We start from the raw sequence: 26,388 nt of genomic DNA, 5'->3' as shown, positions 1-26,388 counted from the left end.
ACAATTTGGACTTAGATTAAAGCCAAAGAAGTTTGATCTGTTTCAACGAGAAGTTGAATTCCTGGGAAGGAAGGTAGGAAGAAATGGCCTGGAACTAACAAATGCTTCCATTGGAGTGATTGAGAACTGGCCCCCACCAAAGTCAGTTAAAGATATCGAAAGATACGTGGGGTTAGTAAACTTTCACAGGGCATTCATAAAAGATATGGCAAAAATCATGGAACCACTTACCAGGCTGTTGAAGAAAAAGAAATTCTGTTGGGAGTCCGAACAGCAGCAAGCTTTCGATCAATCGAAGTCGATCCTATGTACCCCGCCTGTTCTATCGATTCCCATGTCCCAAGGCCAATTTATACTGGACACTGATGCTTCTGATTTCGCTATAGGTTCAGAGCTCCTCCAAATACAAGAGGGAGTAGAGAGAGTCATAGCATATGGAAGTTTTACTTTAACATCCCAACAAAGGAACTACTGCACCACACGGAAGGAATTGTTGGCAGTTGTTAGATTTACCAATCAGTTCCGTCACTATTTATTGGGAAAGAATTCATATTGCGCACGGACCATAGGAGTCTAACCTGGCTGATGAATTTCAAGAGACCAGAGGGTCAACTCGCTAGATGGTTAGAAGCGCTGAGCATCTTTTCCATGAAAATTGAATACAGGCCTGGGACCAAGTTAAAAAACGCAGATGCACTCTCCAGACCACCTAAAACCGACACACCTTGCCCACATTATGCAGACATGATAAACCTGAAGGATTTACCCTGCAGTGGATGCAATTACTGTACCCGCGTACACGGGATGTGGTCAAAATTCTCAGATGACATTGATGATGTTGTCCAGTTACCTATCATCAACCCTGAAATCAAAAGAGCACCCAGGTGTGAAGAGAGATTGTCATCTGGAATTCGCATTGTTGTCCGAGATCTCTCAAGTGCTTGTCCTCACAACCAGATCAATTCAGAAGAAATATTCACAAATACTAAGCAAGAGTGGAGAAGCACAAGCTGAGGACCCCAGCCTAGTGTTTTTGGTCAACTGGTTCAAAGACAAGACCATACCACGCCAAGCAGATCTCAAACTGGCAAATGCGGCACAAAAATTTTACTGGCTAAACCGTAACCTTTTCTACCTGCAAGACGACATCATATATAAAAGAGGTACGGATGAAAGAGACTACTAGTGGTGCCCCCAAAGTTTAAGCAAGAGGTCTTAAATCTATGCCATAACATTCCCAGTGCAGGACACCAAGGATTGCAACGAATGAAATTGAGGATTAAGGGATCCTATTTTGGCATAAAATCTCAAGGGATGTCCAACAATATGTTCAAGGCTGCTCATTATGTAACCAAAGTAAACATAGAAATAAAAAACATCGGCACCCCTTGGTACAGAATCATGCAGGTATACCTATGGAAAAGGTACATATTGATTTTCTTGGGCCCTTGACGAAGACACGCAATGGTAATGAGTTCATCATGGTGATCATCGACCAATTCACGAAGTGGATTGAGTGCATACCCTTACCATCACAAGGAGCCGAAATCACTGCAAGAGCAGCCGTGAATGAGTTCTTCTCTAGATTTGGGTACCCCCTAGAAATAGTATCAGATCAAGGAAGAAATTTCGAGAGTAGCCTTTTTAAAGAAATGTGTCGGCTTCTCCACATTAAAAAGATGCGAACTACCGCCTATAGACCCTCAGCAAATGGCCAGGTAGAAAGGATGAACAAGACGTTGATGGCAGCAGTTAGAAGCTTTAGCCACTCGAAACCCAACACCTGGGATGAATATGTGCCACTAATTGCTTCTGCTATCCGCAGTTCAGTCAATCGACACACAGGCTACACACCAAACAGATTGATGCTAGGAAGGGAGCTGACAACTCCAAGTGATCTGGTGACACCTGGACCCGCAAGAGAACATGAACTCACTGAGGAGCATGTCATAAAATTACAAGAGAGCCTAGAGCTGGCTCATGAGACTGCTAGAAAAACCCTAAGGACAGAGCTTAAAAGGATGAAACGTGACTATGACCTGAATAGCCACGTTCACACCTTCAAAAGAGGCGATGCTGTGTACCTCTTGAATAGGAAAGGTGGAAAAACAGTGTCAAAGAAATTGAAGCCAGTTTGGATTGGCCCCGCTATCATCATGACGGTTTTTTCCCCCTTTGTTTATCGAATTAAGCTCAAAAATAATGAACTGAAAGTAGTCAACCATGACAACCTAAAGCTGTGTACTGACTCCTCATTACCGAAATGGATAAACAAAGAACAGCAGTCCATAATAACGGGTAATGCTCTGACCTATTGCCTTTGCAATCAACCCGATGATGGTGATACCATGATCCAATGTGATAACTGTTTTGAATGGTATCACGGGCGATGTATAAATTTAACGAACCGACAAATGGCTCAAATAGGTCAATATCATTGTCCCCAATGCTCAATGTGAATGAAGTAAATTAACTAATCAATCTTCTTTTTATGCACAGCACCATGAACCGCCAGACTCAGTTCAAAGTCATCCAGCTGATGGCGGAATTTCAGGCCTTTCGGGACGCCCAAGACGCCCAGAAAGGAGGGGACAGACACAATGGCAGGCAAGGCAGAGGGAGAGGAAAGGGTAGAGGCCATACCTCCCCATCGGCCCGGGTAGAGGCCACGCCTCCCAATCAGTCCGGGTAGAAGGCATGGATCCCCAGCAGAACGGAGGAGAGGAAGGGGTAGAGGGTACACCTCCCCCAGGTACAACTCCCCAACAAAATACAGCTCCCCTGCCAGAAGAAACCGGTACAGGCCCTACCAAACCCATACCAGGCCAGAGGGTTCTAGGGACCACCGAAGAGGCCCAAAGCCTGCCTCACACAACGAGCCTGATGATACCAGGGGTCACCCCTCAAACCACAGGCTAGACGACAGGCCCCTCGACCTCGAACGCCAGATGATACAAGGGATCATCCCTCTGAATCAATGGCGAAGAGGGAGAGCCACTCAGACAGCAGTGGGAATGGCAAGTCGGCCAGGAGGAATGGGGCTAGGCAAAAGCAATTCCGGCTGCTCAAAGAGGAGAATGCAGCACTCAAGGAGAGCCTAGCCCACATTCGGAATGACCTGAAGGAAACCCAGGCAGAACTGGCCCGTCTGAAGGGAGAGTTTAGGAGCTTTCAGCCTGACAAGTCAGCAGACTTAGATCTGCTCATGGACTTGTCTGAGCAAGAAGGTAAGTGTGTGGGACTTATTGATGCCCATTTCCATTTGGATCGATGGCACAAAGGGAAAAAGGGTCAAATTGACATGTTAGAGCAGTTACTAAAGTTCCATGTCAACCCCGCCCCCTCAGTTGATTTACCTATCCTGGGTGGGATGATAGTCTACTGTGACCCCATAAACTTTCCCCCGAAAGCGAGCTAAGAGCGCTGAAAGGCAAATTTCTTAACTTTGGCATTGCCATAGGTATCCACCCTTCCCACGCCACTATGAACCGTAAAGCACTGTCTTATGCTATGAAGGAAGTCAGACAGTTGAGTCAAAATGACATTATCCAGGGGTTGGGAGAAATTGGCTTTGATTGGACGAAGAGGGGGACCCAAGAAGATCAGGAACATGTAGTGGGAACACTCATAACAGGTGCAAATCCCCTAAAACCAATAATCTTACATGTCAGAGGGGAAAGTTCTGATAATCTTGGAACCCGAGCATATATGCATTGTCTAGATTTTCTATCTAAGAGGTTAAGTAAAGAACAATTCCTCCAATTGCACTCCTTCTCAGGTAATGGTGTAGTTCTGGACAAGTGGCTCGGTAGGTTTCCAAATACCTTTTTCAGTTATTCAGGCTTAATAAAAACATTTAAAAGAGAGCAGCTAGAAGCAGTGAGGAAAACCCCAATTAACAGACTCCTGCTTGAAACAGACTCCCCATATTTACCTTTCAATCCCCTGGTAAAGCGAAATCACCCACACTACCTAGGGGAATCTGCTAAGGCCATCGCAGATTTAAAAGGTTTAAGCTTAACTGACATCCTTGATTCCAATTTCAAAAATTTTGAGCAAGCATTCAATATCAAATAGATAAGGGAAATGCAGCATTCCACTCTGTCATTAAATACTAGCCTAAATATTAAGCTGCACAGAACAGGAATAATCCCTTTACTATTTTGCAGGCTCCTAAGGATACCTCTCCCTTCGTGTATATATATTGTACAGCCATACCCAGATGTGGATCCCTTCCCCCTTTGTATATATGACCGTCCAGGAGGAAGAGTTCGCCCCTGAGGATTTATTTTTTTTTTTCGTGTGTTTAGTGTAAATATTCCAAACTACAAATTTTTATTGATTTTATTCAACATAATCTTCGGATTCTCACAAGGTAAGAATTTTCCTTTTTCCCCTTATGACTATAACTATTGAAGTGATGCATGAATTAGAAGGGGGAGGAATGTGGGGAAGATTATTGTGATAGGTTTGTTGTTGTTGTTGTGAGTGTTTGTCATGTCATGACTGTCAGTGTCTCGATCGAGCTGTTGTGAGTAATCTTCATGTTCTGTTCGTTCACTGTCTCCCGCGTAAACGTGACGTCATCATTTCTACCCTTTAAAAGCTCGCGACACCTTTCATTCTTTCTCTCGACTATTACAGCCTTATTTGAAATAGACATATCAACTATCTTCGCCCATCGTTGTATCTGCTACTAAGATCCGATCCGCCATACTTTTGGTATGTTATAAAAATCAGGCTAGACCGGGACGATTCCCGAAGTGCTCTAGAGCAGTTTTTAACCGCCCATATATGTTTTAGAAATGGCAAACAGAAAAAGATCACTGATAACAAAAATCATCAAACGCCAAATGGAATTTTTAGGACACATTATCCGCCACCCTGGTTTGGAAATACTCGCCTTGACTGGAAAGATGAATGGAAAAAGAATAAGAGGAAGACAAAGAATAACGTATTTGAAAGGGATAAGAACTTGGACAGATGAAGCTGAGAAAGGTGGCGCTGCTTTAATAGAATTGGCAAGAGATAGATCAGCTTGGCGGAAGATGACCTCCGACGTCTGCTTCAGATATGGAACTACATGAGATATGTCCTTTACATATATGGAGAACGCCCACTTCGGTGGAGACTTTTTCTAAACTTTTTCCTTATTTTTTACATCGTGAACGAGATTGGGAAATCCGTTCACGACACATACCTGGGGACTCGTGGGAACAACTATCTAGTGACGTCACTAATCAAGATGGCTGCACAACTTGTTGCTTTACTGGACATAAAACAATGAAAATAAATGAAAAACTTTTCGTTTCAGTGGCTTGATAAATGTCAATTTATTTATTTATTTAATTTGGATAAAAAAAATAATTCGAAGTGGACAGCTATGTATGTTTACTACTTGTAATATGAGTGGCGGACGCATATGGAATTTCTCCCTCAATGGCTTATTATTTACTGTTCCTTTACTAACAATTTTTAAAATCATATTATCAAGAAGAAGAATTGAACGTTTATCAGTAAACATTACTGTAATTGGATCAGAATTAGCTGTTACTTAAAAGAAAACAAATTCAAATATGCCTTTTGATCACCATTTGTTACAGGTCTAGGTCAATGCGTTAAAAATATATAACTTTAAACTGTTTGTAAACTTTTTTTTTCTTCCCCAGTGCTATATCAGTGTTTTGTAGAACTTCACAACCTTCCCCTTGGTCTCGCTTATGTATGTGTTCTTGTGTGGGCATTGTCCATGTATTTCATCACCTGCCTCACTAACCCAGGATATGTTTTACCATCAGACAAGAAAAAGGTTTGTGTTCACGATATATATATATATTTTGTTTTACCTTCTGACATGAAATAAAGGTTTGTGTATAAATTAAAATAAAATTGATTAGTTGAGTCCTTTGAAAAGACTCTTTACTCACATTCTTTCACTTTACTCAAGTGTAAAATGAGCACCTGGCCATTAACAGCGTTTTCTCTGTTGGAAAAAACTGTAATAAATTCCAACCGGTGTCATGTCTAGAAGTCCTACAGGTTAAGTGTTGCTGTTGGCTAAGGACCCTTCACAAAGCGTTTTGAGCACATTTAGTGGATATTGTGCTATATAAATGCTCAAGTTTGTTTTTGTTTTGTTTTTTTTACCAACATCATCATCATCCATCGTGGCTTGTGCTCTTGAGCACGTTGCCGGTCAGCTGTCTCCACGAATCACCATCCTCTGCTGTGCGCATGAAATCTGTGTTGCTTTTTAAGTCACATTTGGCCATTCTTAGGTTATTTAGATAAGTCATTCTTTGTCTTCCTCTAGCTCTCATTCCTTCGATCATCCCAGATGTTACCAACTTTTCTATTCCGTCTCTTCTCCACACATGTCCCAGAAACCGTAACTGCCTCTTTCTGATGTTATCGATCAGTATTCTTCCCTTTCTCACCTTCTCCAACACTTCCTCGTTCGTGCACATACATAAGTAATCATAAAATTATGTAATATTCAGCATTGGATTAAATCTTTCTTAAACTAGATCAGCTCCGCAGAGATGTGGCAGTTGATACAAGAGAGTAAGTTCAAGAAAGCGTTCTTAAGAATCATATGGCCCAATGGTCCATAGTTTGTGCAGGTCTCTGGTTTCTATAGCACTTAATGGATATTTATTGATACCGTCTGATTGGGACGCCCCTCTCTTGCCACCAATACCTCATCACAGCTGAGTTAGAATTACCCAGTCACAGCCGAGTAGAAAGGGAGATCAGGAAAATAAAAAACCCAGACTTGTTTAAAAAACTGGTCTCTGAGCTCTTTCAACTGAGCTGTCAGGATTCTGTAAGATAATAGAAGTGGAAAAAAATTAACTTGCCTCTATTTTGGTAGCTGGCTTATAGTCAAAATGTCTTTTTATCAAGACAGTTGCCATCCAAGACTGTTAATCCATGTCTGACTAGTGCTTCGACCCTAGCACAGAATGGCTGATGGGTACTCGGCCTTGCCAAAAGGCAGGTGGAACCTAAGGAAAGGAGACCCCTAAAGAAAAACCCCTGTCCTCTCAGCCAAGAGGTTGGGATGATACACCCCACAAATACTTTAACCATTGCAGAAACGATGATCAGAAGAATATTGGTACCTTATTGTTTGTCCTTACAATTGGATTCTGTAGTCTGATGTCACGCCGCCCGGTAACGGCAGCCATCTTGGTTCTAGACAAAAAAATTCATTACTTTTTATTCTTCATGCTGGTTAGAAATTTTCATATGCCTTGTGATTAGAATGTGTTAAAGTCAAAACCTGATCAAATTTATGTTTTTTTTCCCTCTGGATACGCTTTTATGCTCGGCGGAGAAATATTTCATACGGGCGTCCGCCATTGTTCTGATAGTTTAGAGCCAGTGTTACTAAGTTACCATGCGTCATTAGGAAGGAAGTGACGTTACGACTGTTGAAGAGTATTATTTATCCATTTCAGAAAATAAAACCAACAATCCACAAGAAAGGTGATAATGATGATGATGATGATGATGATGATGAAGATGAAGAGGAAGGGAATATGGTGGCTCGTCTGCCAGATAGTTACTGTGGTAACGACAATGGGGACGACGCAGCCAGTAATCAGATGTTGCCCACCCCTACCAGTACCAGCCCTGGTGTTTCATGCAGAGTCTGTGATTATTGTGAGATCAGTGTAAGTTTTCACAAATTGTCATGCTAGCTGTAGAAGGATCTGGAAGGAACAAAATATTCGCTAGTTAGTTTGATTTTATCAAAATTTGAGCTGCTGTAATCATTGGTTTTCAAATGGTTTATCCGTCATGATTTCCTAGGATCTTCATGTTAATTTTACTTTATATTTTTATGACAAATGCCTATACGTTTTCATGGGTAGTTTATGTGGAGTGAAATGTTATTGTTCACTCTTTTTTTATTTCATAATCTTTATAAACTCTTTATATCGTAATCAGTTTGCTAGGTTTTCCTTTGAGATGCACAAGAAGATCATTATTAGATTATATAGTATAGGAGTCATTCAGTGGCAGCCAACAAATTTACAGCCCACAACCTATTCTAACCGCAGCCACTCAGAACGTAGCCAACATTATGTTATAGCCTGACACTGAAATCCAAAAGGACTGGCAGTTTGACGTCATTATTTGGTTTTTGCACCTCCTAGTGAGTTGCCTTTAGTAGAGCTTATGGAAACAAGTTATTCCATTGGTTGAACTATTGAATACAACTCACGATTTTTCTTTTGTGGCAAAAGACTGGCATTTTGACGTCATTTTTTAGTCAGTGTCAGGCCATAACTTTACGAAGGCCACGCTCAGAATCAGTAGGACTTTGCTGCATCGCCCACTGGCTTGCATTGTAGTAACAGTGTGGAGACTGCATGCAAAGCATCTGGTTGGGTATGGCATTGTGAGGCACCTGCTAGGTGGTTTCAGAATGGTTCATGCTTGCATTGTAGTAACAGTGTGGAGACTGCATGCAAAACATCTGGTGGGCATTGCATTGTGAGGCACCTGCTAGGTGGTTTCAGAATGGTTCATGCTTGCATTGTAGTAACAGTGTGGAGACTGCAAAGCATCTGGTTGGCCATTGCATCGTGAGGCACCTGCTAGGTGGTTTCAGAATGGTTCATTCTTGCATTGTAGTAACAGTGTGGAGACTGCATGCAAAGCATCTGGTGGGCATTGCATCGTGAGGCACCTGCTAGGTGGTTTCAGAATGGTTCATGAATGCAGGGGAAAGGTCAGGGATTTGGGTGGATCATCACAACGTTTTGGTTAGTGTCATTCATTGGAAGCCACTGCCCAGTCATCCCAACCACAAGAACAAGAATGGAAATGTGTGGCTATGTGGTCTAGTGGTATGACACTCACTTTCAGATCGGATGGTCCTGGGTTCAAGCCTCGCTCGGCGCATAGTTGAGTCCTTGGAAAAGGCTCTTTACTCAAGTTATCTCACTGTACTCAGGTGTAAAATGAGTACCTGGCCGTTAACAGCATTGTCTCTGTCAGAAAAAATTGTATTATTGCCTAAAGGGCATCATGTCTCATTCTACACGTTACGTGCTGCTGTTGGCCAGGGACCCTTTGTAAAGCGCTTTGAGCATGTTTAGTGGGTATTGCATTCTATAAAAGCTCAAGTATTTTTAAGCTCAAAATAGAAAATAGCAAAATTCACCATTGAAAGTATGTATGTCCATCATTTTTATTCAACTTCCCAGCAACCCATGAGGACCAAACACTGCGAGGACTGCAATCGATGTGTTCGTAAGTTTGACCACCATTGTCCCTGGCTAGAGGCGTGCATCGGTGAACACAACCACCGGTTTTTCTGGCTGTTCCTTTTCTCCACCTTCACCCTCATTTCCATAACTTTATACATTACCTGGTGAGTGATAGCAGTTGCTAGATTATACCATAGGGGCCAGTTTTCCGGTTCATGCCGGAATTCCGGTTTCGCGATATCTCGAAGTCAAATACCTCTGGTTTCAGTGTTTTGAGTAAAATAACCTAATAGCATCTGTAAAAATTCGAAAACATCTCTCTGGTACTCTCTGTCTCTCTCTCTTCTTTGGCTCCCCTAGAGAGAGAACTCTACTGTGAGTATTTCACTATGTATTATAAGTTGGTTTTAAAATCAAATTAATTTCCTCATTGTGTCAATATATTTGCTGTGTAATCATTTAATAGTGGTATAGCTAAAAACGGTGATTAAATAAGAGTAAAGTTTAGGCCACATTTTCAGTAGGAACATTTTTAGGTTTGGCAAAGTGTCGAGATTTTAGTTTCAGGTTTCAGCACTTCTTCCTGTTGGCACCCATGGATTATACAATGGACATTTTATTTAAGTTAAAAGAAAATTTTCCCTATAGATAATATGCGCTTGCCTAAGAAACTCACAACATTAGTATCCGGAAGTATAACGGACCAACACACAAAACTATGTGTAACCTTGAGCGTTTATTGTCTGATTAATACGGGGGCGAAGTGGCCGAGTGGTTAAGGCATTGCACTGTGACCCGCATGACCCGGGTTCGAGCCCCGCTTCAGGCACTTTCGTTTTTTTCCTTGAGCAAGATTATTAACCCCCAATTTGCTCACTTGGACAACATGGGTGATTCCTGTTGACATCAGACATCTTGTTTGATGAGTTATCTATATTTATTCGTGGAATGCCTAGGCGACGATGTCTTATGATATCATGGCGCAAAAGGCATAATTAATTAATTTTTTTAAATACAGTTTAGTGGGAATTACTCGTAAATATGGATGGTAAAAAACAACAAGAAAGATCTGAGTGACGTCAACTTCGTTCTATCTATTTGATTAAATATAAGTAATTCACAAATCATTGGAGAAGCTCCAAAACTCATCGACAGCTGAGTCATTTGCTCCAGTGCAATGAGTTGATGTAAACTTTCTGGTGTATCTTCCTAAGAAAAGGCTCTTTACTCACATTCTGTCACTATACTCAGGTGTAAAATGTGTACATACAATCAAATACTGTCAACAAACAGTGATCTCATTTTAAAAAGAGAAAGATTATGAGAGAGCAGTCCGTTATTTTTCATAATTGGAAGAATAAAATTTTAGGTGATCAGACTTTCTCACCAGTTAACCAGTAGATTTTTGACCAATCAAAACATGGCATTTATGACACACCTTCACACATGGTCGGACAAACAGAGTTGGTTGTTTATAAACAATGACGTGAATGAAATCAGCCTCTCTCTGATCATTGTTATTGTTTTTATACAGCTAAATGGGTGACTCACACAATTTTGTCAATCATATTATAAATGTATCAATTTACACATAGTTTTCTGTGTTTGTTCTATTGACCAAGTGGTAGAACAGTGGGTATTTCACGTAGACACATGCCATCGATAGTAAAACCTGTGTAGTTTTCTATGTTTACCATCACGACTACTGTTTACTGGTGTTGAAAGGTGTGATCATCTAAGCATCTATTGGATTTGTTCTATAGGGAGAAAAAAGGGGAAAGAAAAAGCTGTTTTGAAATTTGGTGTCGTAGGTTGAGCCGGGTTTTCTTTTTTGATATTCAGTTTTTTGTAAAATGAAACATACCAGGTTTTTTTTTAGGTCTATATGATGCTATTATTATTATTATTATTATTATTATTATTATTATTATTATTATTATTATTATTATTATTATTATTATTATTATTATTATTATTATATATTATTATTATTATTATTACTTTATTATTATTATTATTATTATTATTATTATTATTATTATTATTATTATTAGTATTATTATTATATTATTATTAGTATTATTATTAGTATTATATTATTAGTATTATTATATTATATTAGTATTATTATTTATTTATTATTATTTATTATTATTATTATTATTATTTATTATTATTATTATTATTATTATAGTATTATTATTATTATTATTATTATTATTATTATTATTATTAGTATTAGTATTATTATTATTATTATTATTAGTATTAGTATTATTATTATTATTATTAGTATTATTATTATTATTGTTATTATTATCATCATCATTGTTATTGTCATCATCATCATCATCGGCGTCATCTCAGGGAAGCCTTTGAACACCGCATGGAGTGGATGGACTGGCTCAAGTTGAATTGGGTGTTGTGTTTGGACATGGTCGTCTTGGTACTGGGTGGGCTGGTCACGGCTGGCCTGATGGGATTTCACACCTACCTCATGGTGGTGGTAAGTTGGTTCTGTTGTTGTTGGCGTTTATTTGGATCATTTATTATCTGTCAGTAGAGGGGGTTTCATCAGATTTATAATGTTTTTCTCCTCTGGATATATTTTATACTCGTCTGAGAAATATTTCATAAGGGCGTCCGCCATTGTTCCGAGAGTTTATTAGTTACTAAGTTACTATGCGTGATTACGAGGGAAGTGACGTTATGACTGTTGAAGCTCCTGACGAATGTTGACGTATGACGCGTTTCCTGAGCACGACAGTTGTCTGGTTAAAGACGATAAACAAAATACTCACTACAACAATGTTAAATCAAGCCCATAATTTCGGCTGGATATCGTAAAAATATGCGACCCATCTCAGTACCGAGCCAGCACGTCTTGTATGAAGAGAATCAAATATCGGACAGAGACATTCTAGAAATTTAAAAATAAAAATAATTATTTTAAATTTTATGAGAAATATACGAAAATAGATTCACTAATGTGTGTGTGTGTGAGTTTGAGAGAGAGAGAAAGAGTAAATGTTTTATGGTATGAATGTCCTCAGCATGTTTTGTGTGTGACCTGTAATTGTAGCTTTGATATTTGTATTGAAAAGGCACCTGGAATAGGGCGATATCAATGATTTTTAATATTATTATTATTATTATTATTGGTAGTAGTAGTAGTAGTAGTAGTAGTAGTAGTAGTAGCTGGGTGGGGATCCTGACCTCCCATAGTGGGCAGGAAGGTGCATGCTGTGTCTTCTATCCCTCCATGCCCATTTTCCAATTGTTGCCTGTCATTGTCTTGGAATGAGATTACTTAGTTTTGTCCTGACCCTCGCCGAGTTTCTTGGCTGGGAGGGAAACAGTCAAATGGATAGTTATAGTTTTCGGAGATTATATTGTTTTTTCCTTGTAAATCATCTCTCTGCATCATTTTATGATTTGTAAACATTTGAGTGAATTCCTCTTAGTTGGGACCTGTGCTTGTGTCTGGATGAGACTTTTAGGTGATCTCAAACTAAGTACTTTGATGGTGTGCTCTTGGAATCTACATCTGTTCCCTATTTGAACCAGTTCGCCTTTATCTCACCTTTTCTTTTGTGATTTAATTGTAATTCTAGAAATTTTTACTATCCCATTTTATTCCTTTTTACTGGCGTTGATATGACCTTAATTTGTTGCAAGCGCCGTAAAACCCTTAAAAACAAAACAAAAACATAGTAGTAGTAGTATTAGCAGTAGCAAAAGCAGCAGCAGTAGTAGTAGTAGTAGTAGTAGTAGCAGTAGATAATGTAACCATAATATGTTAGAAGTGGCCATGGCGATATCCATTGTTAATTCCTATAAATGGTTTAATAAAGTAAATCCCATGTCATGTTATTTATAAAATAAAATCCTAGGGCATGACGACATGGGAAGCAGCGTCAAGGGAGAGGATTCCGTACCTCAAGTATCTGGACGAAGACTTCAATCCATTCGACGAGGGACTTTGCAGAAACCTGCGCTATTTCCTGTGTTCCAGGCGGCATCGGAATTGGGAGAAAGTCTACGCACGCAAGGCCAGAGGAACGAATGGAATCATCTGATTGCTACTTATTGTTATGAACATTATCTGTGTAAACATTTAGTGTGGCTGGCTGAGAAAACACGGAAAGATGCGTAAATGTCATAAAATTGAGTTGTGTATACAGTGGTGTAGACAGACCACATCTTTCTGATCATTTACCACTTTAAATTTTCTTTCTATATCTATTAGAACCCAAGTTATGATTTTTTTTTCTGAATAAAATTTGTTGCGCTGGGAAACACTTTATCTTCGATTTTGGCTCATATTTTGAATTGAAGCTTGTCGCATCTCCCAGGTTTTCTCATCCAGCCTCACATTTAGTGTTGGAGTCGAATTATTGAGGGAATCCTTGGCCACTTGTTTTAGTTTATTGATTTCGGATGAAGGCTATAAATTTCCTTTGTGGCTCAGGAATATCACTGTCTTGTGTTTTCTCTATGTCTGGTTTTCTTGTTTCATATTGCTTTCTAGCCTTGTCCCTGAATGAGACTTCTTTGTTTTGCCCTGGCCCTAAACAGGATCCTTTACAAAGAGGGGGACAGTCAAATTTATGCTCCTTATTTGGAGTGATTTTTTTCCCCTTTTTAAATTTGTAAATCATCTATCTTTTGTATTTATTTACTTTTAGTGTTTTCAATACTTTGTAAAGATTTGAATGTGTCCCTCCCTCTTGTCTAAGGGTCTGGGCCTGTGTCTTGGTGAAACTTTAGGTCGTTTTGGGTAGTCTTAGACTAGTCGCACTTGGATTGATCTCAAAGTCCTCTTGTCTTGAAGTCTAAGTGTAAAAAACGCTGCAAAATTCTATGTCTATCCTTTTTAAAACCTAAAAAAATATACTATCCCTTTGTCTTCCTGTTTACTGAAGCTGAAATGACCTCAGAGTGTTACAAATGCTGGAATTGTATAGAATGGGAATCGACCCTTAGATCCATTGACCATTTCTTTTTATATCTGAGGTCATTGCTTTTTTTTTTTATTGTTACATTTTAACCATTTTTGGCCAGTATCCTATACTGGTCCTTCATAGTTCAGAGGTCATTCTATTTTTGAATGCTTAATGTCATATAGACTCGAAGTGTTGTGATTTTTATTTTCCCCATTGGGTTGGGCATTTATTTACCTTCAAGGTATGAAGAGGTAATTTGGGGTCCCGATAGCTCAGTTGGTAGAGCACTCGCTTCACACACAAAGGGACCAAGATCCATCCCGGGTGCAGTGGAGATTTTTTTTTTCTGACCCCTCTGTTCACTCAGTAGTGAATGGGTAGCTGAGTCTGTTAGATTTGGTGGAAAGTACTTTCGATAAACTAGCGTCCTATCCAAAAGATAGCAAGCAATTGCTATTGTCCGTTTCACGCTATAGAAGCCGGGATAAACTCTTGGCTCCATGGGTTTAGTGGCTACTTTAGGAAAAGGTAATTGGTCTAAATCTTATTATTTGTTTTAAAAATGACCCTACAAACTGTGGAGTCATCCTCAACAATATTGGAGGTTTCCACATCATACCTGCCTATTATTACGGACTGTCCGTAATTGTAAGTGTAAGGACAATTACGGACTTACGGAAATAGAAGAAATATTACTGATGCAAATGATCGCAACGTTAAATTAAAAAATAATAATATTGTAAAAAATCTCATTGCCTCATTGGCTGGCGACGAGTGACGTCATCGACTCGACACAGAAACTTTACCCTCATCGGTAGACACAGTGCAGTGTCGAAAGTATGTCATCAATAAGCATATTATTATCATGGAGGCCATTGGCATACATATATAAAAGGGTGTATCTATCATTATTTTTGTTTGCTTTAGTATTACTGAATTCTGACCATTAATTACTGATGAATTTTGTATTTCTTACTGAATTTGAAATTTTCAAGTAGGCAGGAATGCCACAGGAAGAGGAAGAAGAAATAAGGTAGAAAAAAAAAAACAATGGTGCTAAGCCCTGGAGACCTGAATATTAAGAGTTTTAGTCTAAAAACTGAATCCGATATCTTCCATGTTGTATTGATTGTACTTATCATACTGGGTGGGGTTCCTGACCTCCCATAGTGGGCAGGGAGGTACATATTGTGTCTTCTATCCCCTTATATCTGTTTTCCAACATGCTTTCTATCTTTGTCTTGGAATGAGATTACTTGGTTTTGTCCTGGCCCTGGTCGGAGTTCTGGCTGGGAGGGAAACAGTCAAATGCATAGTTATTGTTTGGAGATGATATTTTTTTCCTTGTAAATCATCTCTCTGTTATGTATTAGTATATTTGTTATTTTTTAATGTATAATGTAAGCATTTGAGTGTATTCCTCTTTGTTGGATTTTGTGCATGTGTCCGGATGAGACTTATAGGTGATCTCAAACTATGTACATTGGAGGTATGCTCTTGGAATCTACATCAGATCCCTATTTGTTCCTAGTTCCCCTATGTCTTACTTTCTCTTGGGTGCTGTAATTGTAATTCTAGAACTTTTTACTATCCCATTTTCTTCCTTTTTACTGGCGCTGATATAACCTAAATGTGTTGCAAGCGCCGTAAAACCCTTAAAAACAAAACAAAACAGTACTTATCATTGATGGACAGTGCCGTCTGCCTAAAGTCAACACCTGGGGACTGTGAAAGTGGGATTGATTGACTCTATTGGATTGAAAGGGAAACTGTAAATGTGTGGGATTTCAAATATTTGTGAGTTTGCAATAGATTTTTGACTCATCACATGGCGTCCAGCGGGTGGTTGGATGGGAGCATCACCCTTGAATCATATACCTATGATGTTCGCATGGGTGTACGATCCGATAGTGATGTCGTTTCTTCTTCTGCTTTACTAGCCTATCCTGCTTCTTTGGTTTGTGATTGTATTTTTGACAGGGGATATTTTTTTTCCTGTAAATCCTCTGCCTGTTTGTTCTTGGTTATTTATAATTTAGCTTATGATATCTTTAGGTTATGATTTTGATTGACATTTGTACTATTTTTGTTAGATTGCTTGTTTTTTTTGTTTCAGCGGTCTCTCATATAACCTCAATTGTGTTGGAAGAGACCTAAAGCAACAAACAAACAAACAAAAAAACCTCCTCTGTTTTGTGGGTTATATTTGTAAGAATTCGTATCAAGATGAGTGGGTTGTGTGGTAGAAAGTCACCGCCTTCAGAGTGCTTGTGCAAACCATATACTGGGTGGGGTTCCTGACCTCCCATAGTGGGCAGGGAGATACTTGTTCTGTCTTCTTTCCTCCCTATATCTGTTTTCCAATTACTTTCTGTCTTTGTCTTGGACTGAGATTACTTAGTTTTGTCCTGACCCTGGCCGGAGTCCTTGGCTGGGAGAGAGACAGTCGAATGTATAGTTATAGTTTTGGGAGTTGATATTTTTTTCCTTGTAAATCATCTCTCTGTTATGCATTGTATTATGTTTAGTTTACATATATTATATAATTTGTAAACATTTGAGTGTACTCCTCTTAGTTGGGACCTGTGCTTGTGTCTGGATGAGACTTTTAGGTGATCTCAGACTAAGTACTTTGGCAGTGTGTTCTTGGAATCTACATCTGTTCCCTATTTGAACCAATTCCCCTTTGTCTTACCTTTTCTGGGGTGCTTATATTGTAATTCTAGAACTTTTTACTATCCCATTTTCTTCCTTTTTACTGGCGCTGATATGACTTTAATGTGTTGCAAGCGCCGTAAAACCCTTAAAAACAAACAAAACAACAAACATTATACAATTTCTCTCCCTTTCTTTCTCTCACGTTATTCTTTCTCGTTCATAAAATCAGTCAGTCACGGTGACTCAAAGTGGAATTTCTGTCGTTTTGTATCAGAAATTTGGTAAGAATGATAAAAGTATGAATAAAAACAAAACAGGACCACCGTTGTGTGTTGACTTTAAGCGAATCGATGTCTTGTGGTCTGCACTGTATATAAATAAATATTTATAAATATGAATAAAGTTTATTTACATATCTATCTTATGTTTTGCTTCAGCCATAATGTGTTGATCATAATCTTCCAAAAGTAACACGACTGTAATGAGATTGATTTGAAGCTTTCTTGGGTTTTTGTTTTTCATTTTCTACGAGTCGTTATAAAATGTCTGCCATAGAGATTGAGCTACCAGATCAGCCTTCCGGTTTATAATTTAACCTTCTCCTTACCAACTATAGGAAAATCGTCACATTCGTTACGATAAAACAAACATTTTTCTTATTCAAATTTCTTTTGTACATCATAAAATGTAAAGAAAATGAACAGTGTGTTGTAAAGCATGTTTTACTAAAAAAATTATGTATGGTAAGAACTCACTGCTTTTGTGTTTGAGTGATAAAAAAAATATTTTTGTGCTAGTTGGGTGTGAAGTTTTGGGGAAATGGCTGGTAAGGAGAGTGTTAATGAGTTACAAACATTCGCTATTAAAATATCACCATAGACTTTATGTGATTTATTTTTAATAGAAAACTCTTGCCGATTTTCGGGGGGTTTTTTTGGTCTGGATATGTAGAATGTTTGTTGTTGATCCCATAGACCGCAGATGTGGTTAATGAGGTAGAATGTTGGTTTAATTTTGATAATGAATGAACTAGTCCTGGGACCACAGAATGCACACAGTGACTTGTATCAAAAGGAAAACTATTCACTTTGTTCATTTCTCAGATTTTTAAAAATTGGCTTGTGTATTTATTGACTTGAGGTTCCCAATGGTTGAGTTGGCGGAGCACTCGTATTGCACACAAAAGGACTTGAGATCAGGCCCGGGTAGGGTTGAGATTATTTATTTTTTTCTGAACCCCCTTGTCCACCCAGCTGTGATTGGGTAGCTGGGTCTATTAGACCTGACAGAAAGTACTTTGCATGAGAGACCAGCATCCTATCCAAAGGGTAGCAAGAAATTGCCATTGTCCATTTCATGCTATAGAAATTGGGATAAACTCTAGCTCCATAGACCTTATGGCTCTGCAGGACTACTTTTTATTTACTCCAAACTATCTCAAACTTAAGTAGGTACTTTGATAGAGTGCTTTTGGAATATACACCTGTTTCTTATTTGAACCAGTTCCCCTTTGTCTTCCCTTTTCTCGGGTGCTTTAATTGTAATTCTAGAACTTTTTACTATCCCATTTTCTTCCTTTTTACTGGCGCTGATATGACCATAATGTGTTGCAAGCGCCGTAAAACCCTTAAAACCAAACATAAAACATATATTATTTTGTGCAATAGTTACGTCAAAAATCAATTTTTACTTTTTTTTTTGTTTACACCAGTTGTTTCTTATCGATGTGTTCCATATAAAAGAATGAACCCACCTCAACTGTTGTGTTTTTATACAATAAGATGCTGAATCTTAACTAATGTGGTCAATGCTTTCATTTCATTGCTGATGTTGTTACCATAGAATGGGATGATTAAGACCAGCCCCCAAATGTGCCCCCCCCCCCCCCCCCCCCACACACACACACCCAGATTGAAAGATATTAAACAAATACATGGTAAAATGTAGAACATCATTTGATGGATTTCACCCTTTCCCCTCACACTTTAGAAAAAGAACATTGGACAGGTTATATCAAAGTCAAGATAAATCATATAAAGATGATCAAAAAGTGACATCAAATGATGTACATATTTTACCATGCATGAGTGCCAGTTTTCCGGTTCATGCCGGAATTCCGGTTTCGCGATATCTCGAAGTCAAATACCTCCGGTTTCAGTGTTTTGATTAGAATAACCTAATAGCACCTGTAAAAATTCGAAAACGTGATTCAGCCAACTTTTCAGTGTACTATGTATTATAATTTGGTTTTAAAATCAAATTAATTTCCTCATTGTGTCAATATATTTGCTTGAAATAAGAGTAAAGTTTAGGCCGCATTTTCAGTAGGAACACTTTCAGGTTTGGCAAAGTGTCGAGATTTTAGTTTCAGGTTTCAGCACTTCTTCCTGCTGGCACCCATGTTACCATGTTTGTTCCATATCTTTCAATGGCATTCGCCAACCCATTCCATGCTAAACCAATTAAATGACATGGTGAGAATTTTTTCTTTTTCTCTATTTTTTTATTTTGTATGTTTGTAATCCATGTATTATTATTTTTATCTTGATTCTATTCGACTAAATTGATTTTTTAAAATTGTTCTTTATGCACATTGCGCTTACTCATATTTATTTCTTCATAATTTTTAAATTCTTGGGTTGTATTTATTTATTTATTTATTGTAGTCTATTTCCACTACCGTGTACGGATCAGACACGTATTGGACTGAAAACTGTGCTCAAATATCAGAACAAATTGTGAAATATGTGACCAGTAAAGAAATGGAACTAACATTTTATCATTCCATACAGAATTCTTATTTATGTCATTAAAAACTGATTTATGTCATTAAAAACTGTGCTCAAATATCAGAACAAATTGTGAAATATGTGACCAGATAAGAAATGAAAATAACATTTTTTCATTCCATTTAGAATTCTGATTGATGTCATTAAAATGAGAATATCTTTGTATCATCTTTACTTCTTTGTTTTTGCTAATCACATTTCAAATGTTAACAGCTGGATGGCATTTCCGACCTCCCATAGTGGGCAGGGCGGAGGTACTTGGTTGGTTTTCTATCCCCCTGTGTCTGTTTTCCAACTTGCTTTCTGTCTTTGTCTTGGAATGAGAGGGAAACAGTCGAATGTATAGTTATAGTTTTGGGAGATGATATTTTCTCCCTTGTAAATCATCTCTTTGTTATGTGCTGTTATTTTTTTTAATTTTTAACATATAATTTGTAAACATTTGAGTGTGTTCCTCTAACAGGCATTATGTCTTATCTTTAATGTTAAGTGTTGCTGTTGGCCAGGGACACATTGTAAAACGCCTTGAGCATGTTTAGTGGATTTTTCGCTATATATATGCTCAAGTTTATAGGGTAAGCACTCCACCTACTGAGCCATGTGCGGCTATGTGATCTAGTGGTATGACACCCGCTTTCGGATCGGAAGGTCCTGGGTTCGAGCCTCGCTCGACGCATAGCGAGTCCTTGGAAAAGACTCTTTACTCACATTCTCTCATCGTACTCAGGTGTAAAATGAGTACCTGGCCGTTAACAGCGTTGTCTTTGTCCGAAAAATTGTAATATTGCCTAACAGGCATCATGTCTCGTCCTACATGTTAAATGGTGCTGTTGACCAGGGACCCCTTGTAAAGCACTTGAGCACGTTAAGTGGATATTGCGCTATATAAAAGCTCAATTTTTTTTTTTTATTAATCAGGAATGTATAAATTCTACTTCCTGCATCAACCCTCACTAATTTCTATTCTAAAAATAATTTTTAAATTGAGCTTTTATATAGCTAGCGCAATATCCACTAAACGTGCTAAAAGCGCTTTACAAAGGGTCCCTGACCAACAGCAACACTTAACATTTAGAACGGGACATGATGCCTGGTAGGCGATATTACAATTTTTCTCAAAGACAACGCTGTTAACAGCCAGGTACTTATTTTACACCTGAGTACGGTGAGAGAATGTGAATAAAGAGCCTTCCTCGAACCCAGGACCTTCCAATCTGAAAGGAGTGTCACATAGCCAAAGTAATAACATACATCATGTATTCAAGGTGATCCTAATCGTAGCCATCGTTAACATATAGCCTGACACTAGAACCCTCTAGGACTGGCAGTTTGACGTCATATTTTAGGTCTAGTGAGTCGTCGTTAGTAGAGCTCATGGAAACAAGTTATTTCATTGGTCGAACTATTGAATACAACTCACGATTTGTTTTCTTTTGAGGCAAAAGACTGGCATATTGACGTCATTTTTTGGTCAATGTCAGGCCATAACTTTACGATGGCTACGTCTTAATTCAGATAAAGTGTGGAGAGGGCACTTGTATCAAAAATGATAAGAAAAATAGGGTATGGAGTAAAAAGTCACGGGGCCAGTGCCAAACTCAGGATTCAATAGACACGACACGACACGACACGACACCCTCCGGTTGGCCGGGAGAGAAATAGGACAGCGAGCGGTCGCACAACCGAGCTATCCAGTATCCAGCCACTCTAAAAATATGGCTTTCACTTTCAAACTTCGTACCAATCATGATCCCCTCTCTACTACTACTACTACTGTGGGGACCACAACGAACCCCGCAAACTGTCTTTAATTGGCGAGCAAATTAAGCTGTCCACTAATCAGATCCCGAGTTAGGCACGGATCCAGATCCTGTGACTTTCTATTGTTTTCATCTGGCACTTCTCCATACCCCATTTTTCTCATCAAGATGAACCTAGGACTAGGATATCATGTGGTCTGGCCCTTTTGTTTTGTTGACATCATCCTGTTCAAAATCCACCTTAATACAAATATGGCTGTCTGAAGCTCAAAGAAATTAATTTAAAAAAAAAAAAGAGCTTTTATGTAGCGCAATATCCACTAAATGTGCTCAAAGCGCTTTACAAGGAGTCCCTGGTCAACAGCAACATTTAACATATAGGACAGGACATGCCGCCTATTAGGCGATATTACAATTTTTCGGACAAAGACAACGCTGTTAACGGCCAGGTACTCATTTTACACTTTTCCTTTTCCAAGGACTCAACTATGCGCCGAGGAGCACGAGGCTCGAACCGAAAGCGAGTGTCATACCACTAGACACATAGCCGGATCAAGATGATCCTAGGATATCATCATGAGATCTGACACCTTTTGTTTTGTTGACATCATCCATCGTGTTCAAAATCCACCGTGTACAAATATGGCTGCCTGAAGCTCAAAGAAATTCATAACAATGGCACAGTGGAATGGAAGCTTTCAGTTAATTAACAAAGACAGATAATGTTGAAGTTTCGGGTTTCCCCTTTGTCAACAAAACATGAATGAATGAAACTTTAAAGACGAATAGTTTAGAATAATTCATCTTCAGTTGTTTCATTCACTGCGTTTTGTTGACAAAGGGGAAACCCGAAATGTTCACATCATGTCTTCATTAATTTAAAGGAAGCTTTCATTCCTTTTGATTTTGACTACATACTGTTATGAAAAGTCCACCATTATCCCATTCATGTTCATGTTAATAACAATGCAGATAAAACTGCTTGCTATCAATTTTAAGCTGATTTTTATCATCTTTGGTTGTTATTGTTATGATTCTTTATTTTATTTTTTTTCTTTAATATTTTTATTTTATCATTTGACTTCCACTGATTGTTTTTTTTTAATTTAAATTTTCAAGATATGATAAAACTGAATACATTGCTTAATTTATTTGTATATTTCAAATAAATGTTTGTTTAGAAATGCTAAAATAATTGTTTGTTGTTCATTTTTTAAAAGGTTTTTAAAGCACGAGAATTCACTCCAATGCAAACAGCAGGAGCAACAAAAATAATTTATAACAGGGAGGGGATCGGGATGGTTTACGGTTGACTCAGGTTTCCCTAAATAGTAATAAACAAAAATGAACATAACAGTTTCAAAAAAGAACAAAATAACAACCATGGAACGTTTCAGACTCAAAACCCTTCTTCAGCCAACAATGAAAACATAAATATGTACATTAAAACCAGATCCACGGCAGAGAAATATTCAGCGCGTTCATCGTTTCTTTATTATAGTGTCGGTTTGTTGATGTTCCCTTCCCCCCCCCCCCCCCCACCCCCCAGTCAATGTCAGGAAAATTAAAGTCACCACTGATGAGAAAGTTTTAGTTTAAGTTCTTCATGGTAAGTTTGTGGAGTGATTCACAGACACTTGTGTTACAGTACAGGGCGCTTGAGGGTGGTCTGTAAATAGCACCTATTACTAATGATTGCTTATTTTCGTTTCTCTTTGTATTTTGCAGAATATTGATTCTGTGTCTGGATCAGATAGGAGCTCACGTGTGATGTTGTTTTTGATTGCTACCATTACACCTCCTCCATTATGGTTACATCTATCATTTCTGTACATGTTAAAGTTTCTGAGTTGTTTTTGTCCAGTTTAAGTCATGTCTCTATTCCTATAGATAGTTCGAAGATGTTTTGTTTTTGTTTTTAAGGGTTTTACGGCGCTTGCAACACATTTAGGTTATATCAGCGCCAGTAAAAAGGAAGAAAATGGGATAGTAAAAAGTTCTAGAATTACAATTGAAGCATCCAAGAAAAAGTAAGACATAGGGGAACTGGGAACAAATAGGGATCAGATGTAGATTCCAAGAGCATACCACCAATGTACTTAGTTTGAGATCACCTATAAGTCTCATCCGGACACAAGCACAAAACCCAACAAAGAGGAATACACTCAAATGCTTACATAATACATTAAAAAATAACAAATATACTAATACATAACAGAGAGATGATTTACAAGGAAAAAAATATCTCCCAAAACAATAACTATGCATTTGACTGTTTCCCTCCCAGCCAGGACTCCGACCAGGGCCAAGAAAAAAACCAAGTAATCTCAATTCCAAGACAAAGACAGAAAACATGTTGGAAAACAGATATAATGGGATAGAAGACACAGTGTGTACCTCCCTGCCCGCTATGGGAGGTCAGGATCCCCACCCAGAGTTCGAAGATGACGTCACTCAGGTTTTTGTTATTGTATTTTGCCATCCGCGTTTATGAGTAATGCTCACTGAACTGTATTAACCTGACTATAAACGTTCATGGATACACAGTTTTGTGTGTTGGTCCGTTATACTTCCGGATGGCAATGTTATGAGCTTCTTATCCAAGCGCATTCTATCTATAATAATGTAACTTTTTGTTTCGACCATAAGGACTTGATAACTTCACTTTTTTTTGTTTCTTAAACTTTTTAAATGGACAATTAGAAGTTCACAATTTTAGATCTTAATGTCAACACACCTCCTTTGTGAGTATCTGTCATGTTATTGTTGCTGCTGGTCTGATAATTTTTTCTTTGTGTGGTGACTTGAATTCAGTCCAAAACAATTTCTTTAAACAATGTGCTGGTGTCATCATGCTGGAGTCAGTGCGGGTCAAAACATTTCATTATCATCTATGTATTTTGGGGGGTATCACTATCACCTTGTGTGATTTCGTGTTCACACTGTAACTGTAATGATAAAAAAGGGTGGAAGTCCTACTTTGTATTTTGAAATCAGTTCATAAAACAGCAGTGTGTGAAAATGGCCATCAGTATCAGTAACAGTTTTTAAAATTATTTAAGACAAGTTATAAATATTATATGAAGTTAGGGTTTAAAAATTCCATGAATACAAAATATTTAAAAAAACATTATTTCTCAACAAAAACGTTGACAGACGAATCAAGCTATTCTGTATAAATGAAATAAATGATATAAAATCACAACCTTTGGAAATATCACAAAAAAACAAGCAGAGAGACCAAAACACACTACACACACTGATACATGGTAAAGTTTTGTTTTTGTTTTTAAGAGTTTTGCAGCACTTTCAAGACACATTTCGACCCTCAGTTTATGACATTCATCAGGAGGTAAATTCTCCTCAAAAGAGTATCGAACAATTGTGTCGAATTAATTAATGATATTGAAAAGGCAGCATAGAAAAAATGATGGCTCACTGGGCCTATGTCACATTAATTCATTTTTGCCGCATGGTGTTCGAATTTTTAACGCGCAACTGTGATTTAAATTAAATACTATCTTTTAAATATACACACACAAGTTCGGACTGAAGGCCAGAGGTTTGGCCTATCTCAATTTATCAAATTAATATATAAAGTGTTGCTATTGGTTCTTGGTTGTATATTTTTACATTTTTGTGCATTTGCGTAGATTATATATATACATTGTCGCCATAGATTCTCAACTTTGTGTTTATAAATTTTCATGCATGCCACCTCTGTAAACGAATTTCCATTTTTTTTTGGATGAATAAAGTATATTCTTATGTCCTTGAGAGATTTCTTTCATTAATAAAATATAAAAAAGAAATGAACAAGAATCTGTCTGCATTCTGTACATGAATTCATTTATTCAATGGTAAAAAATAGGCAAGTAAGAAGAAGAAGAAAACAAACATAAAATAACATAAAACCAGACTCTCCCATTTTTATTTCAGTGTTATCCCAATTGACAAATATCTTACAATAACCTGTACCAATTTCAACAGAATTTTATGATCATTCACCTTGTCTTAATACAATTATTACCTAATACAATTGGATTTAATCAATCAATTGAGTTTAAAGTTTAGAAAAGAGTTTGCAACAAATTAAGATCTCATCACCAGCTAGAAAACATGTAGCCTCATAGCTTTTTTTGTTTTTGTTTTTTTTTAGTGTTTTTACGGCGATTGCGACACATTCAGGTCAAATCAGCATCAGTAAAAAGAATAAAATGAGAGTCAAAAGTTCTAGAATTACAATTAAAGTACCCAAGAATAAATAAGACAAAAGGGAATTGGCTCAAATAGGGACAGATGTAGATTTCAAGAGAACATTATCAGTGTATTTAGTTTGAGATTACCTAAATGTCTCATCCTGACACAAGCAACAGGGCCAGATCAACAAATAATCTCATTCCAAGACAAAGACATTGTTTTTAAGGGTTTTACGGCGCTTGCAACACATTAAAGTCATATCAGCGCCAGTAAAAAGGAAGAAAATGGGATCATATAAATTTCTAGAATTACAATTAAGGTACCCAAGAAAAGGTATGACAAAGGGGAGTTTGTTCAAATGGGAAACAGATGTAGATTCCAAGAGCACACTATCAAAGTACTTAGCTTGAGATCACCTAAAAGTCTCATCCAGACACAAGCACAGGCCCCAACTAAGAGAGATACACTCAAATGCTTACAAATCATATATAATACATAAAACAAAACATAACACAGTGCATAACAGAGAGGTGATTTACAAGGAAAAAAATATCATCTCCCAAAACTCTAACTAAACATTTGACTGTTTCCCTCCCAGTCATGGTATCCAGCCAGGGCCAAGACAAAACCAAGTAATTTCATTCCAAGACAAAGACAGAAAGCAAGTTGGAAAACAGATATAGGAGAATAGAAAACACAGTAAATGCCTCCCTGTCCACTATGGGAGGTCAGGATCCTAATCCAGCCCAGGGAAGCATTGATATGATTTCCAAAACACCTGCAAGAAAAAAACTACCAAACGGATGCTGAT

General features: G+C 37.9%; 2 protein-coding genes across 2 annotated transcripts in view; one reads left to right on the top strand and one right to left on the bottom strand.

Annotated features, from left to right (window-relative positions):
- LOC144979513 (palmitoyltransferase ZDHHC12-B-like) overlaps positions 1 to 19,782 on the top strand; it is a 31,514-nt gene extending 11,732 nt beyond the window's left edge. Inside the window, exons 2-6 of the mRNA XM_078926209.1 lie at positions 5,670 to 5,809; positions 7,464 to 7,679; positions 9,222 to 9,388; positions 11,592 to 11,730; positions 13,118 to 19,782. Of these exons, the coding sequence (XP_078782335.1) occupies positions 5,670 to 5,809; positions 7,464 to 7,679; positions 9,222 to 9,388; positions 11,592 to 11,730; positions 13,118 to 13,303 (848 nt within the window). The 3' untranslated portion in view covers positions 13,304 to 19,782. The remainder of the gene's footprint in view (positions 1 to 5,669; positions 5,810 to 7,463; positions 7,680 to 9,221; positions 9,389 to 11,591; positions 11,731 to 13,117) is intronic.
- Positions 19,783 to 25,205: 5,423 nt separating this feature from the next.
- Positions 25,206 to 26,388, bottom strand: part of LOC144979504 (WD repeat-containing protein 5) — a 25,525-nt gene continuing 24,342 nt past the window's right edge. Inside the window, exon 14 of the mRNA XM_078926199.1 lies at positions 25,206 to 26,388. This exon is cut by the window's right edge and continues 2,061 nt beyond it. The gene's annotated coding sequence lies outside the window, so the exon portion shown is untranslated.

This window comes from Berghia stephanieae, chromosome 9 (genome assembly GCF_034508935.2).
Source record: "Berghia stephanieae isolate SIO BIC M18660-M18661 chromosome 9, UCSD_Bste_1.3, whole genome shotgun sequence".
Taxonomy (NCBI): domain Eukaryota; kingdom Metazoa; phylum Mollusca; class Gastropoda; order Nudibranchia; family Aeolidiidae; genus Berghia; species Berghia stephanieae.
Note: the sequence above shows the minus strand (reverse complement) of the source record. Positions and strands in the feature narration are given on the sequence as shown.